We start from the raw sequence: 14488 nt of genomic DNA on the forward strand, positions 1-14488 counted from the left end.
GGCCGTTGTCCACGAATCTCCTCTCATCGCATTCATCTACAGTCGTTGCGCAGGGCCGGCAGCAAGACTTTCCGGCCAAGTGGACACGGGAAGCGGTGGGGAGGGGTTGCTGCGCTTTGATGAACAAGAGTTGAAGAGCTCTTACATGCGGCTGAGCCGAGGACACGGCAAGTGAGTGAAAAGGGGTGTGTCTGTGTGTGTATGGTACTTGGTAGTGTGCGAGCGCGAAAGGGGGAGGGAGGGCACGACGACGCGGGTTCGATGCAGTCATGGTCATACAAAGACCATCACCACCACACCTACCTGTACGCAAGTCATTTTCTGTTTCTTGTCTGCCCATGTTCTCCGTCTATACAAGCTCCATACGATACGGCACGGCACGGCACGGTGCGGTACGGGTACAGCACAATATTTGTGACAGAGGGAGAGACGCGGGGTGTTTCTGAGCGATGAGAGGTGATGTCGGGGCGGCCGGGCGGCTGGCCGGGCGGCCAAGTGGTGGTCACGCCGTGCTCCGGTGGTTGGACGCGGTGAAAAGAGGGAAGAGAGGGAGGGAGGGAGGAAGGCTACCGAACGGCCGACGAGTGGCGATGGGCCGGATGAGACCCCGCTGACGATACGAAAGGCAAATGTCCCTAGGTGAGGCGAGGAGAGGGGGGGTTCTCGACCTGTTAAGGTCTTGTGTCACCGCTCACTCGAGCTGAGAGGTGGAGGGGGAGGGGAAGAGGAGAAGAGTCATCATACCGCTCAGCTTGGAGTTGGAGGACCTCGGATGCCTCACACATACATACGGTGGCAGTGGCTATGCCAGCCCGCCAGCTTGCTGCTGCTGGTGCCGGTGCCGAGGGGGACTGGTCCAGTCACCGAGGGAGAAGAGCGACGGCGTGTTCGTCGTCACCGTTGTGATTGTGAGGCTGAGTGTCTGGACGCGCCTTGCTATCTCCAAGCCCGGCGGCTGAGATATCATCATTGTCATCATTGTTGTAGCAATCGACATACATGTAGTAAGTAGCAAACAGTTGACAGATCAACTTCCCCATCTCCTCGTTCTCTTCCTCATCCACGCGCAGCCCGTTTGTTTGCCTCGAGCCGGCCCTTTCACCATCCGCCGCCGCCGCCACCACCACCATCAGCTCCTTCCCGCGCGCCCGTTTTCTCATCCTGACCTGGACTTGACTCAGAGACGCGCGCTGCCACTCGCCCCCCTTTTTGCGCTGCTTGCTTGCTCTGTCTGCAGTGGTCTTATTTCTACTGCGACGCCTGACGCGCCGGCTGCCGCCGCGCCGCCTCCTTCGGCACACCGTGGCCCAGGCCCTTGACCTGCCCGAGCGGCCACTGGCCCAGGAACTTGTCCTGGCGCCACGCGTAGAGCGTCACCTCGGCGGGGGCTGTCTCGGGCTTGCAAATGGGCACGCAGGGGACCTGGTCGCGCGGCACCTCGAAGGCGTACAGGGGCAGAGTCGTCGTCGCTGCCGCTGCTGCGCCCTCGTCGGAGCTGCCGCTGCCACCATCCTCAGAGTCGCTGGCGTTGTTGTTGTGGTCGTTGTCGTGCCTCTCCACGAGCGTCACCTCGCGCGGGACAATCACCTCGGGGCTGAAAATCTCCATGCCGTAGTCGACGTGGTCCTCGTCGTACCGGTCGTCGACGAAGCGGTACGAGAGCCGCAGCAGCGTCGCCGGGTACATGGGGTTGGTCTTGCGCCCGGTGCTGCTCACGAAGCTGACGCGCAGGGGGCGCGTCTTGGTCGGGGGCGTGAAGGACTTGGGCTCGAGGTGGAAGGAAGTGGGAGCCATGGCTGCGGAGATATAACGAAGTAGATGTAGATGTATAAGTGAAGAAGAGGAGGAGCTTGGGCGTGAAGTGATGGTTTCTTGGAGTTTTGATGGAAGTGAGCCAGATGCAGAAGATGAAGTTGCAACGATGCTCGCAAAGCAGTGATGTCTGTCTGTCTCTGTCTGTCTGTCGGTCTCTGTCTCTTTCTTGGTCTGCGATGCTCTTCTTCCTTCACTCACCAGACGCTTTCTCAACCTCAGTATTTATACTTTTCCAGTCGCCGTTGTCCTGCTCGACCAGCTCCCATCGCCGCGGCTCATCGGTACTCCATCCACATCAACCCGTAACCTCCTCTTCCTCCTGCTCATCACGGCAAGACAAAGTCACAGCTCTGAACCTCCCATCTCCCTCACTGCCTGCTTACCTGCCCATCCGCCCCAACGCGCGCGTCCGCCCCGTCCGTCGTGTGTTCCTTCGCCAACACCACGACACACAAGACACACAGACGGGCTTGGCCCCATACAGCCCGACTGATACCCCGACGCTACATGCCGCTGCTGCCTGACCGCCTTAATAACGACGTGCTAGCGTCACTATATATAGTAACCCTAGTGCTAGCGCCAACTGCTGCACCCAATCGGAAGTCCAGGAACCGTCGTTAGCGCGTATATTCGCACTAGGGCCGACAAAAGTTCCTACAAAAGTTCCAACAAAAGGTCCGACAAAAGTCCCTTGACTGCCCCCTTTGATGCATCGTGAGATTTGAGGAGAGCAAAGCGTCGCTGTTGACGCGACATCATTGGGCCAGCGAGCTGATCGCTCCAGTTGAAGCGTCCTCTTGGTTGGCATATCGTCATGTCGTGACCAACATGGTAGGCATTCAGTGTTCGGCGACTGCCTCTACGAGTATGGCGTTGAGAAATGAAGAGGAAAAACTGGCAAATAGCTCCGTCATTTTTCGGTTGCCGCGCTTTGCGAGTTTGCCGCGCTTTGAACAGAACTGTTGGCTGTTGTCTCGCCCAGCTTGTGTAAGGGAAAACAACCTGGCGATATCGGACGGTTCTTGCGAGAAGGAGGCGGCAAGTCCGGACGGGTAAGGGATAAACACAAGCTACGGCGACATCCAAGATGAAAGTAAGTCGACAAGCAATGAAACACTATGATATTCCAAATCGCGGCCTAAAAGCATCGTCCTAGACTCATGTCATCGTACATAGTGGTTCCCAGATTGTACATCGCCGTATACTCGTGACAAGCAACGCTGAAACGCGCCTACGCCCCTCCTCATGCCTCAGTTGCCGCTCTCTCGCGCTCTCGGAACGATCGATGGTGGTAGTGAGGTTGCTCTGACTCCCTCGGTCGAGGTTCGTATTCGTCCTCGTCCTCCCGTCTGTGACGCCTACGCCTGTCTCGGTCTCGGTCTTTGTCACGCTCGCGCTCGCGGTCACGGTCACGGTCACGATCACGGTCACGATCACGGTCGCGGTCGCGGTCGCGGTCCCGGTCGCGATCACGGTCACGCTCTCGCTCCTTGCCCTCTTCTCCAGCATCGTCTCTGTGGCGATGATGATGGTGATGATGATGGTGCCGTCGGCCCGCATCCTCGTCCTCGTCTTGCTCTTCATCGCGGTCATGGTCCTTGTCGCGGCCGCGGCCGCGGTCCCGGTCCCGGTCCCGATCGCCGTCACTCTTGTTTCGCCGCCTCTCTGAGATGTCATTAGTATCACGCAACGAATCGGCAGAAACAAACGGGTACGTACCTCGGAGAACCTGCGTTGCGGCGGCGTACGCTTGGATTTCCTCCTTGCTCAGGACGCGAAGAACAATGACAAAGTCGTCGCGTACCTCGAATCTCTCCTTGCCGACCGTTAGAGCCTCCGGATTCACGATCTTTCGGTTGATCTTGGTCCACCTGGCACCCGCTGGAGCCTCCTTCAGCTTCTTGTCCTCCTTGTGAGGGGCGACACCTTCACGGATGGGATTGGCTTCTTCCGGGAAGCTGGATTTTGGCTGCTTCAAAATCCCCTTGAGAGGCTTCTCATCTGACTTGTCCTTGGGCGGCGAGACAAGCCGGACGTGTTTCGCCTCGTCCGATGCGATCATCAGCTCGCGACCGCGTGGCTCGTCTCGAGAAGAGTCTCTCGAGCTGCGACCCCCGCGCCCAGGCGATGGTGACCGAGCACGCCTCTTCTCTTCAACGACTGGCGGGTCGCCACCTCGCCCTGGCTCCCTCTCTGTGACATCCATGGCAGCGAGTTGATCTTTGAGCTGCTTCAGATCGGACGCGTCATTTGGGTTGAAGCCATGAGAGGGGCGGTGTCGCCGTGATGCACGCCGGTTGTCATCCGAGTCTGATGCGGAAACGACAGCCTCTCCAGCCAGCCTGGCTTCTGCATCTCGTCGATGGCGGTCAGTGGCCGCTGTACGGTCGCGGGACTCCTCCCGAGGTCGCTCGCGCCCTCCCTCTCGCTCTCTCTCATAGTCGCGGTCTCGTATCGGGACCGACGCCTTCTCGGGTGGTTCCGTTTCTCTGCGCCGCTCGCGGTCTTCGTCGGGACTTCGACGCCGGCTGACGTCTCTGGATGGCTCTTCTCTCTTCTCTCCTTCTTTGTGTGAAGGCACAAGTCCTACAGCGGCCGCTGCAACGCCGACGCCAGCCGCTACCTTGTCACGGATGCGGGAACGTTCTTTGTCGTCTTCGTCACTCTCCCTGCGCTCCACTCGCTTTTCGCGGCGGTCGTCAGGCATTGCCTGCCGGGTACGGAGGCGGTCGTCCCGCTCCGCATCAGCTGCGCGCACGAGCTCTTCGTCGGATACCCTCTTCGGTTCTTCAGGTCGAGGCTCTCGCCGGCGCTCCCTTGCATCGCTAGGGCCGTCCAACAGGTCTGTCCGAATGCCAAAGCCGCGAGTGGTGACGCTCTCGTCCTTGAATCGCGGCTGTTCATACGCACGTTCGACGTCGCGAGAGCGGTCACGGTCACGATCGCGGAGATCTCGCATAGAACGCTCGTCCTCGCGGCTGCGGTAGTACTCGTCGTGATGCAACGATCGCGCGGCACCATCCTGGTGCAGCGAGAGAGGCCGGCTCCGTCGACCAGCATCGGCCCTCTCCGATGAAGCTCCAGGGACTTCTAGTTGCGAAGTGGTTGGTGAAGGTGGGACGGGTGCTGCCGGAGGGATGCCCCGAGAGTCATAGCCGCGGTTGATCTTGTCGAAGCCCCGACTCGACGGCGGCGGCCCGCCTCGGCCCTCATAGGGCCGGCTTGTGTTCATGTTGTAGTTGCCTGCCAGGTCGCTGCTTGTGTGGACGTTGAAGCTCCGCTGGTCAGCATTGTAGTTGACATTAGGCCGGTAGTAGCCCCTGTCCATGCTGTCGTGTCGGCGCGGCCTTGTGGGCTTCGAATGATCGAGGTCATATCGAGCCAACTCGCCAGCGTTGGTGTACTGGTAGCCGTCGTCGCCGTAATCGATGGCGGCGTTGCTATGCTTGGGGTCGCTGGGATACACCACCGACGGTCGAGAGCTGCGATATGCGTCGACTTCGCGAGGGCTCAGCAGAGAGTCGCTGCGGTCCCGGGATCTGCCAAAGTCCTCGCTGCCCGAGGAGGCGTGATACGGACGAGCGGTGCTCCGAGACCGAATGGACGACGCGGGCTGCGAGTAAAACTGTCCATCGCTGGCGCGGTACTCGTCTCGGATCGGGCTGCCGGTGCGGGCGTTTGACGAATGCGACGACGCGGCGTGTGGCCTGTCCTTCTGCGTAGTGGTAATGATGACTGGCGGTCTGCTGGTGGAGTCGAGAGTCGAGCGCCGAGTGCGGCTGCTCTCGCGAGTGCCGGCCCGCTGCCGCGAGTCCGGGGTGACTGCGTACGTGCGCGTGGTGGTCGGCACGCCGGACGACGTCGTGGAGGTTGTGTAGCCTCGGGGCGTAGCGACGTAGTGTCTCGGTGTTGCTGACGGCATGACGTGCATGTCGCCCGCATACATTGAGCTGTATCCTATGCTGGTGGGCATGGACGCTCTGGCCGGGTTGAAGGTGGGCGGCGCCCGGGGTGGCCCGGGAGGAGGCGGATATCCTCGATAGCGGTCGGTCATGATGACGACCCGCGATGCCCGCAGAGCCTACTTGCGCTCGGGGAGCAGTGACTGTGCTGTCTGGGGTCGGCGAGCCAGCCGGGGAGCTCGAGTGAGGCGGAGGAGCCGGTGGCAGGAGGATGGAAAAGTCGGAGCTGCGAGGTGAGGGGCGCCGACAGGTAGAAAGGCTTGGTGTTGGTCCCTTTGGATTTCGCACTTTGTGCCCGAAGCAGGGCTGGCGTCTTGAATGAGAGTCTCCAGCAAGGGGGAGGGGTTCCTGCTGTGAGATGCCCAGATTATGCGTTACTGGCTGCGAGGAGGGGCAGATCGGTCGCCCTGCCCGGGCGGTGCTTGTGCTTATGCGGGTGGACCTGGGCCTTGCTGGGCTCGTGCTCGCCGAACAGACCACGGTCGCAGCGGTAGCTCGTACTCGTACGAAGTGGTCGGAGCAGTAGTTCGCCGTGTCGCCGCCGGCGCGCTTATGCCACGGGCTCAACGGCCGATGACGAACTGCTGCAGGTGCACACGCGATGCAGGCCTGGCGCCTTGGCGGGAGAGTTTATTATCTTGCCCGCGGCGGCGGGATTGAAGCCCAAGCCAAGGGAGGAAGCGGCGACCAAAGGCGCGCCGGTTGATCGGGTGTCAAGACAACAAGATTGCGGCCGTGGACGACTGGGCGAAAATGCAGGGATGCCACTGCCGCGGACGCTGGGTTGGGGAATGACGACTTTGTCGCCAGGGCCACCACGTCAGGATGGCCGTCGCCTGGAGCCAGCGGCCTTGTCTGGAGCTCGGCGGGGCGGGACGGGCGAGACGACGGATCGACGTCAGACTCGTCGGGGTTCGAGGGACCCCCTGGAGATGGGCAACATTGGGCCAGGTCGGCGGCGGGTTGGGCTCCAGCCTGTGCCGCAAGGCCCCTCTGCTCCCGACGGGCCGTTTCCTTGGAATGCTGGCGCCTCACGCCATCCAACCGGGACCTCGAGTCAAGGGGCGCCAGCGACGATGGGTACGGGTCTTGGGCGGGCTCCGGCGAAGGGGGCGTCGAAAGCGTACCTTTCGACTGGGTCAGGACCCTGCGGGCAGCGTCGACGATGGTGCTACTGCGCGTGCGATTTGCCTGCGTACATCGTCCAGCCGCATGCGCAACCTTTCCTTTGCTTCAGCCTCGTCTTGCTTTGGCGTGGGCGTTTGATAGCTCCGGACGCCTCCTGTCTTGTCCTGTCCTGTCCTGGGCTTCGGTTCCCCCCCCCAGTTTAGGGCGGGCTTCGGCAGCCTTCAGCTCGTGGGTGCAATGACGTCTCTCGGCCAAGGCCCAGGTGACCGTTGCCACCCGTTGGCCGGTGTTTCGGAGCCATTGCCTCGCCGCTTAGCGGCCCAGCGTCGCCTCGATGGGGCATGGCCAAACCTTGCCCTCGGTGGACAATGCGAGCGATGCCCGGCGAAGGTGGAGTCTTGTATCTCTGTACCTCGTGTGCGATCGCCTTGGCGGGTCTCGCGTCGTTGAAGGCTGGTGGATTGCATGGCACTCGCCGTCTGAGGTGTCTGTCTGCCCGTTTGCCTCTGTTGGTGCAGAAGCGAATGGCGATACTCGAAAAGGACGGGGGCGCATCGCGCGATCTCGTGTGACCGATGGTGATGCTGCCTTCGGCAACTACGCGCAATGCAAGACAGCGGGCATTTCTCGAGCTGGTGATGATTGATGGATTGGTGCGTGCTCTGGTACACTGCGGTTCTCGAAGTTTCCCTGACAAAGCAGAGCAGATTGAGGCAGAGCTGTCACGTTACTACAACTATAACTCGGAAGGAGCATTGCATGGCGTGGTGGCTCCTTCCGAGCGCAACGCGCCAGTGTTGGCCACCGCCACGCTCGCGTCTCGTCAGTAAGTCATCCAGTCTTGGCAGAGGTACGAGTCTTCAATTCCAAATCTGCCAATTGTTTTGTCCTTGACCTCCGCAGCCTCGGGCGGGCATCGTCAATTTTCACCGGGGGAGCAGGATCCGCTCTTGCTCCAGCGACTCGCCCAGCTTTTTTGATCCGCACAAAATTATCATCAGATGCAACCCCATCGTCAATGAATCGTTGGGCTCCAAGTCAGATGGCCCAACCACCTGGAGACTGCAATGATCATCACTAAATCAAATCCATATTTGGCCTGACTCGTTGAGGTAAACGGGGAGCCTCGCCATCAACTTTGTGTCTCCCGGTTTCACTCGTGCTTCTGATGCCCGACGAGGCCACTCAGCAGCTACGACAGCGCCCCATGAAGCCAAACCACATCAACAAAGATCAACGGGTTGGTCAGCAGCATACCTCAGAGTCGCACAAACCCCATGTGCTCTCGTGTAACTGCCGAAGAGTGGCAAATGCACACATCGTGAAAGTGCGGTTCTCTACGAAGTAGGACAGGACGACATCTGACCAGCATCGCTGGGCGAAAACGCAGCGTTTACCCGCAAGAAGTGTTCAGGTTGGGCATAAACGCTACGAGCCGCCTACTCAGCATCCATGATCCTGGCACAGATGCTAGCTGCGGAGTTTACTACGCCCCTAGACAGTCCCGAGAGCCAAGCCGTAATCGACTAGCATGCAGCATGAGACACACGGACTTTGCCTCCTGGCCTGCCATCTGCGACAATGCGGCTGCCAGAGAAGACCGAGCTCCCCGCCGACGGGCACCCAATATCAAATCTCGGTGATTTGCACATTCGTATGCCGCCGTCATGGGACCCGTAGAGTGCAGGACGGGGCCCGCACCGCTACCTGATTCTTGCCAAACAACGAATGATGTCCAAAGAGAAAAAATCACAGACACACTTCGCGGGCTGCTCCAGCAGGGCTCATCCCTGACATATGTACAGAGTCCTCTCGGAAGTGGCGATGGCGAACCGTCTAGGCCAGAGAGCCCATCGGATCCCACAGTGGCAGCACAACGGGCTCCTTCTTCAGGACGTCCCTGACCTCCTTGCTGCAGAAGCGTGGGTCGACGACGGCCTGATACACAAACTCGTCCATCCAGGCATCGCTCATGACGAACCACCCCTTGTCTCCCGCGTCGGTGCCCCAGCTGTTCTGCACCCTCCACCGTATCGGCTTGCCCGTCTGCTCGTCAACGTGTACCGCCGTCAGGACCATGGCGTGAGTCATCTGGCTCTCGCCCGTCAGCAGCCTCTCCGCCTTGCTCATGCCGAGGAGGGACGACCCGATGCCGACCTCGTAATCGATCAGGTCGAGGTCCATGATGCCCGACGCGCTGTTGCTGAACTGGCCGACGTCTGACCCGAAGAAGATGGGCAGGCCGGCCTTGAGCATCTTGACGCACGCCTCCTTGAGCGTGTCCATGTCCACGTTGATGTAGCTCACGCCCCGGCCGCCGACCACGTTGCCCAGGCGCGACACGGTGAGAAGAGACAGCGGGTCGTGCCGCGGGTCGTTGACGAGGGACACCATGCTCTCGATGACGGCCGAGGTGACCCGGAAGTCGCTGCTGGTGATGTTCTTGGCAAAGTCCTTTGGCGTGATGGTGAGCTCGTGCGCCTTGCCGTCCTTATCGTTGTACTGCCACGTAAACGCCTTTGTCGGGCTCGGGGGCGGGCCGAGCAACAGTGTCATGATCTTTTGGATCTCGCGCATCATGGTGATCTTGATGGCACTGAGCAGGGCTGGGGGCGTGGGTTGATCGCGCCTCGCAAAGGCCCGCAGACGCAGCGCGTACTCACGCAGCTTGTTGACGACGGTCGCGTTCAGAACAGAAGAGTTCTTGGCATTCCAGCCATCCGGGTACAGAGTCTGGGGCACGAGGCCGTACTTGTCGACGAGGTTATACACCATGTCCCACTGGCCGCCATCAGAGACGGGGTCCGCGAGCAGCGCCTGGACGAGGCGCCCGTCGAGGTCCTCGTCGGCGGCCGTCTCGATGACCTGCTCGAGGAACCAGTTTGCCTTTTCGAGCTTGTCCCAGTAGAAGAGGTAGGCCTGCGACAGCTCGAAGGCGTCGAGGTGGTAGCGCCGCATGAGGGCGACGCGGAAGACGTTGGTCGAGGCGAAGAGCCAGCACCGCCCGCTCGAGCGCTGGTTGGTGATGGGCCCGCCCTCGAAGGGGATCTTGACGTTGAAGACTTGCTGGTCGGCGATTTGGGCGGGGAGCTGCGTGAGGACCTGCTTGGGGTTGGCGGAGCTGAGGGCCGCGAGGGCGAGTCTGTTGTTGGTGAACGGATGCCAGTCAGCTCAGCTCAGCTACTCGGCGTGAACGCGGTTCTCCTCATCCTGCCACTGGGCCTTCTGCGCCGGGCGCATCTACGAAAGATGACAACGTTTGCGCATATCGTGAGGTCTCACCTATTCTTGGGGTCCGCAAGGATGCTGGACGGCAGCGCGGCCACGGCATCCAGCGGCAGGCCCTCGGGCTCCCTATTCGGCGCTCTATGCCCCCCGTCCTTTTCATCGTGCTGCGAGCCGTCTCCAATCTCGACGTAGTCCCCCTCGTCCCCCTCGCGGATGGTCATGGCGCGGAAGCGCTCGACGGCACGCTTCTCGTCCACGGCGACCTTGGACGGCTGGCCCCCCATGGTGCTCGATGAAGTTGTCGTTACTTGCTATTCCGTACTCGTGCTTCTCAGGTGCGCTGGCTGTGAGGGGCTGTGAGCGCTGGAGTGAGTCAACCACACACAGACACACACGACTCCGTGCAAGAACCGTGTCAGACACGTTTTGCACTGCAAGTTGGACAATGGGAGGTGGCGCTGCTGTATGAGGATGAGGGGGAATCAGGGCGATAAATAAATAAGCTCCGAGGTCTGTCTCGCCGGACCCAGACCAGCGGTTGGGAGGGAGGGAGGGATGGGGGGAACGAACCCCGTATCATCATACGTCGCCATTCCTCCGCATGCAGGTGGTGTGTGTGTGTCCCCGTGCCTCCGCACGCCGCGATAATGCTCGTTCGTCTTACAGCGCCTACCACCTCCTCCTCACCGTCGGCCAACTCGCCCATCCATAAACCGATGCCACCACCGCGACCATGCGATACGCAGCCTCGCGCAGCCAAAACGCGGATGTTAGCCACCGCCTACGAGTCTTATCAACATCAAACAAGGCCTTGATTTCTGTCAAGAGATTTATTCCATCTTCATGCGCGACGCAGCTCGCAATGGGCGGGAACCTGGACGGCAAGACGGCAGCGCAAGGGCGCGGTACCCGGGGGAGGCTGGCAACCACTTGCCTGATCGGGCGCGGGCTAGCGGACGCTGCCAATGCGTGATTGACACTGGGCCGCCCCAGGGTCGCGCAACTGAGAACCCTGAGAGCTGTCACGGGAACAGCTCTGGCGGGCCATCACATCACAACCAGCACAGCATCGCGACTAGGTAACAGCACAGTACGACTACTCAGGTAGTATGAAACGACATTCATTGGCCGATGTACATAATGTCCTATCTACCGTACGTGCTGCTCATGCGACTCCGAATTTCCAATGAAACATGTCCGTCCATTAAAACCCAAAGCGCGGCGAATGTTCTACAATCCAATGACCCTCGATTCCACGGCGTCGGATGCGCACGCGTGGCGCCGCACCCTGCCCGCCGTGTCCTCCGTCAAAGGAGCGCGGGCGCGGGCGGTTGTGGCCTTTACAGGCGCGAGCCGTGGATGACCTTCATGTCGACGGCGAGCTCGCGGCCCGAGTCGTTGAGGACCAGGACGCGGACGCTGCCGCGGCCAGACTCGAACGCGTTGTGCAGGCGCGACCACAGATTGGACTGGTCGATGACGGCCAGGCCCTGCTTGACGTCGCCCGTCTCCGTCATGGCGACGACGCGGCCGTCGTGCATGTCCAGGACGCGGTACTGCTTGAAGACGGGGCCGAGCATCGTCTGCACCACGACGCTGGGCGCCGGGTTGGAGATGAAGGACGACTCCTCGTGCAGCTGCTTGGTGAACAGGTCCACGCCCAGGTAGCGGTACTGGCCCGTCGCCGGCGACGTCGAGATGCGGATCACCTGGCACGGCCGGCCCTGGAGCATCAGGAAGTCGCCCAGCCGGATGTGGTGGCACGGGATCGTGACCGTGTTGGGCAGGTACGAGTCGCCCGAGTCGCCGGGACGGGGACGGGGGCCCGTCACCGTCTCGCGAATGTCCACGTCGATGTGGTCATGGTGGTAGTGGTGGTGGCCGCTGGGGTGCACAATCTTGTCGGCCAGCTTGTGAATCCCGTGGCGGAAGGAGTGGTAGTGGCCTGCACCCTCAGTCGTTAGCATGATGAGACTTGTCTTACATGGCCGTGCACCCTTCGGGCACGGGTCGGCATTGGGGGTCCATCACTCACCGTCCTCGTCGTAGTAACCCATGTTGGACTTTTGGTTGGCGAGGCTGAAGCGGGAAGGCTCAACGGTCTCCTCGGTGATCTTGACGTTCTCCGTGTAGGTAGGGCGGGCAGATGCTCCGTCAACGGTGTACTCGTTGACCTTGACGCTCTCGGTGGTGTACTGAGGGCGGGCAGGGGCGTCTACGGTGGTGGAATACTGGGGGCGGAAACGCTCTCGGTATTCACGCTCAGCGACGTCGATGGGGTTGGCGTAGGGGTGGCGATGAGTATCGATCTCAATGTGAGTGTCGTTATACTCAGTGCGTGTAGGTCTGAGAGAGAAGAGAAGACATGTCAGTCCGTGTGGTCTTTGTTTGTTGGGAGAGAGGCAGGCAAGGCCAGGCAGGCAGGCAAGCAACCCCGTTTCTAGGTCAACAGATCCTGCGCCGGGCCAGGGTCCCCTGGGCCGGGGGCCTCCGGGAGCGGACGCATGGGCCCTGCCAGACTCAGCTGCGGTGGATGCATTGGCTGCGACCGCGGAACGGCACCCTGTCATCGATCACACCGCATCCATCCATCCAAGCGGGCTGGCTGGCTTGCTTTTTCGCGGGACGCGTGGATGGGGCGATTTTGGGCGGGCGGGAGAAGGGGGGAGAGATGGGGTATGGAGGAGAGTGGCTGGGCAGGCGGTTGGGAGGAGCGAGAGAGAAGCAAGATGCGAGAGCGCAAACACGTACCGGCGGTCCTCCTTGACGTACTGCTCGTGCTGGAAACCGGGACGGCGGTAACGCTCTTCTTCACGTGTGATGCGGACCTCTTCTTCGCTGTAGCGGTTCTCACCACGGTGTGGGAGATCGACGTTGGCGGTGTAAGAAGAGTATTGACCTTCCCGTCCGGCTGGCTGCTTGGGGGGAAGCTGGATGTCGACCTCCTGGTGAGTCTGCTGGGTGGTGGTCTGCGCTTCGCTGTCCCGATATGACGATGGGAAGATGCTGAAGGGGACGGGGACGCGGGCCTCAAAGTCCAGATTGGCGACTTTTGCTGGCGCGAGAGAATCTTCTCATACAACCTTCCGTAGCTAGCAGCACGAAAGGAAGACAAGAAGGTTCCCTGGCTTTTGTTCCTGGGAAACAAAAGTCGAAGAGAAAGGAAAGAAGGGCGAGGACTTGGGGTATGCCTCTTGAAGTCTTCTTGTCCTGGTGGTCTTTGCGCTCGTTTGTCTGATGTGGATGGAGGTAATTGGAGGAAAGGATGGAGAAGGACAGCAGCGGCAGACGCGCGATGGGTTTTGAGGACGGGGGCTGGATTGGACGACGCCCGCCGTTGCGTCGACAGGGTGTGTCTATCCGGGCCGCCGTGTTTACAGTCGTTGTTTACTGGCGTCCAAAGCGGCATAGCCGTGCGTCCAGACTCCACAGCGGCGCCAACCTTCGCCAACAAACGTCTCCGACTCGGCCGTCGAACCATGCAAGCACAGCCCAGGGCCCAACCACTGCTGATGCTGGGTACTGCGTCGCGTTGCGTTGCGTTGCGACGCCTCGACTCGTTGGCTCCTCATGCGAATGGTGTTTCGGCATCGGAGGGGGCTGGGCCACAGGAATGCGGCAGCGCGGGAAGGCCCCGTAGCAAAGTGGCAGATCTCATGGCCGCCACGCTGCCGCCCCGACAAGCTCCCGCCTCGAGCATTCCTGTCGAGCTGCACAAAGCCCATTGTCGCCCGGTGCGTCCTCGACCCAGCTCAGCGGGCGGAGCGACATGGCTGGCGGGAAGACTGGGCACGAGCCGTCTCGAATTGACCTGCCAATGGTACCCGACTGACTCGTCGACGCCCAGGCAATGGAGAGGAGCCCGTACACACATCGGAGTACACGTACCAAGTTGCCGTACGAGTTCCAAGTTCCGTGCCGCCGTCGCCCTCCTGCCGCGGCAGAGCCCAGCCGAGCCCAACCCCCCTTGCACGCACGGTACATACATGGCGTCGTGGAGCGCCGCCATTGGGTTGCCGCCTTCGAATCTGCATCCATTGATGATTAGATTTATTATCGCCACGGCGGTGCCGGTTAGCTGTTCGTGTCACCTTGGGACACGGTCCTGCTGGGCGAGGCGCGTCGCTGCAACCCACTTGGGCTCCTCTCCTCCCGCCCCGTCGATTGAGGCGATCCGCTTCGACCCTCGATCGCTGGCAGACACGAAAGCAATGGCAGTTGCCTCGGGCTTCTGTGCCCTCAGAGATCATACCCCGGAGCTTCCTGATCCCCCTTTCCCCCGAGCCTTCCCGTAGTGAGCACCCCAAACCAGCTGAGTCTGGGGTCTCGGTCGTTGCTGTGACAACACTGGACCC

The 14488-nt window shown here is 61.0% G+C and overlaps 4 protein-coding genes across 4 annotated transcripts; all 4 read right to left on the minus strand.

The window, feature by feature from the left end:
- Nucleotides 1-1248: 1248 nt before the first annotated feature.
- Nucleotides 1249-1794, minus strand: PLICBS_001574 (uncharacterized protein; the record flags this gene model as incomplete). The annotated part of the gene is made up of 1 exon (XM_018317339.2): nucleotides 1249-1794. One exon carries the CDS (start codon nucleotides 1792-1794, stop codon nucleotides 1249-1251), a length of 546 nt encoding a protein of 181 aa, XP_018182864.1.
- A 1264-nt stretch (nucleotides 1795-3058) lies between these two features.
- PLICBS_001575 (uncharacterized protein) lies at nucleotides 3059-5869 on the minus strand (the record flags this gene model as incomplete). Its single annotated transcript, XM_018317338.2, has 2 exons — nucleotides 3059-3480; nucleotides 3535-5869. 2 exons carry the CDS (start codon nucleotides 5867-5869, stop codon nucleotides 3059-3061), a joined length of 2757 nt encoding a protein of 918 aa, XP_018182863.2.
- A 2872-nt stretch (nucleotides 5870-8741) lies between these two features.
- PLICBS_001576 (uncharacterized protein) lies at nucleotides 8742-10417 on the minus strand (the record flags this gene model as incomplete). Its single annotated transcript, XM_018317337.2, has 2 exons — nucleotides 8742-10047; nucleotides 10188-10417. 2 exons carry the CDS (start codon nucleotides 10415-10417, stop codon nucleotides 8742-8744), a joined length of 1536 nt encoding a protein of 511 aa, XP_018182862.1.
- A 1056-nt stretch (nucleotides 10418-11473) lies between these two features.
- PLICBS_001577 (uncharacterized protein) lies at nucleotides 11474-13858 on the minus strand (the record flags this gene model as incomplete). Its single annotated transcript, XM_065599859.1, has 4 exons — nucleotides 11474-12078; nucleotides 12169-12479; nucleotides 12885-13206; nucleotides 13525-13858. 4 exons carry the CDS (start codon nucleotides 13856-13858, stop codon nucleotides 11474-11476), a joined length of 1572 nt encoding a protein of 523 aa, XP_065455931.1.
- Between the last annotated feature and the right edge of the window lie 630 nt (nucleotides 13859-14488).

This window comes from Purpureocillium lilacinum, assembly GCF_023168085.1.
Source record: "Purpureocillium lilacinum CBS 284.36 DNA, scaffold_1, whole genome shotgun sequence".
Lineage (NCBI taxonomy): Eukaryota > Fungi > Ascomycota > Sordariomycetes > Hypocreales > Ophiocordycipitaceae > Purpureocillium > Purpureocillium lilacinum.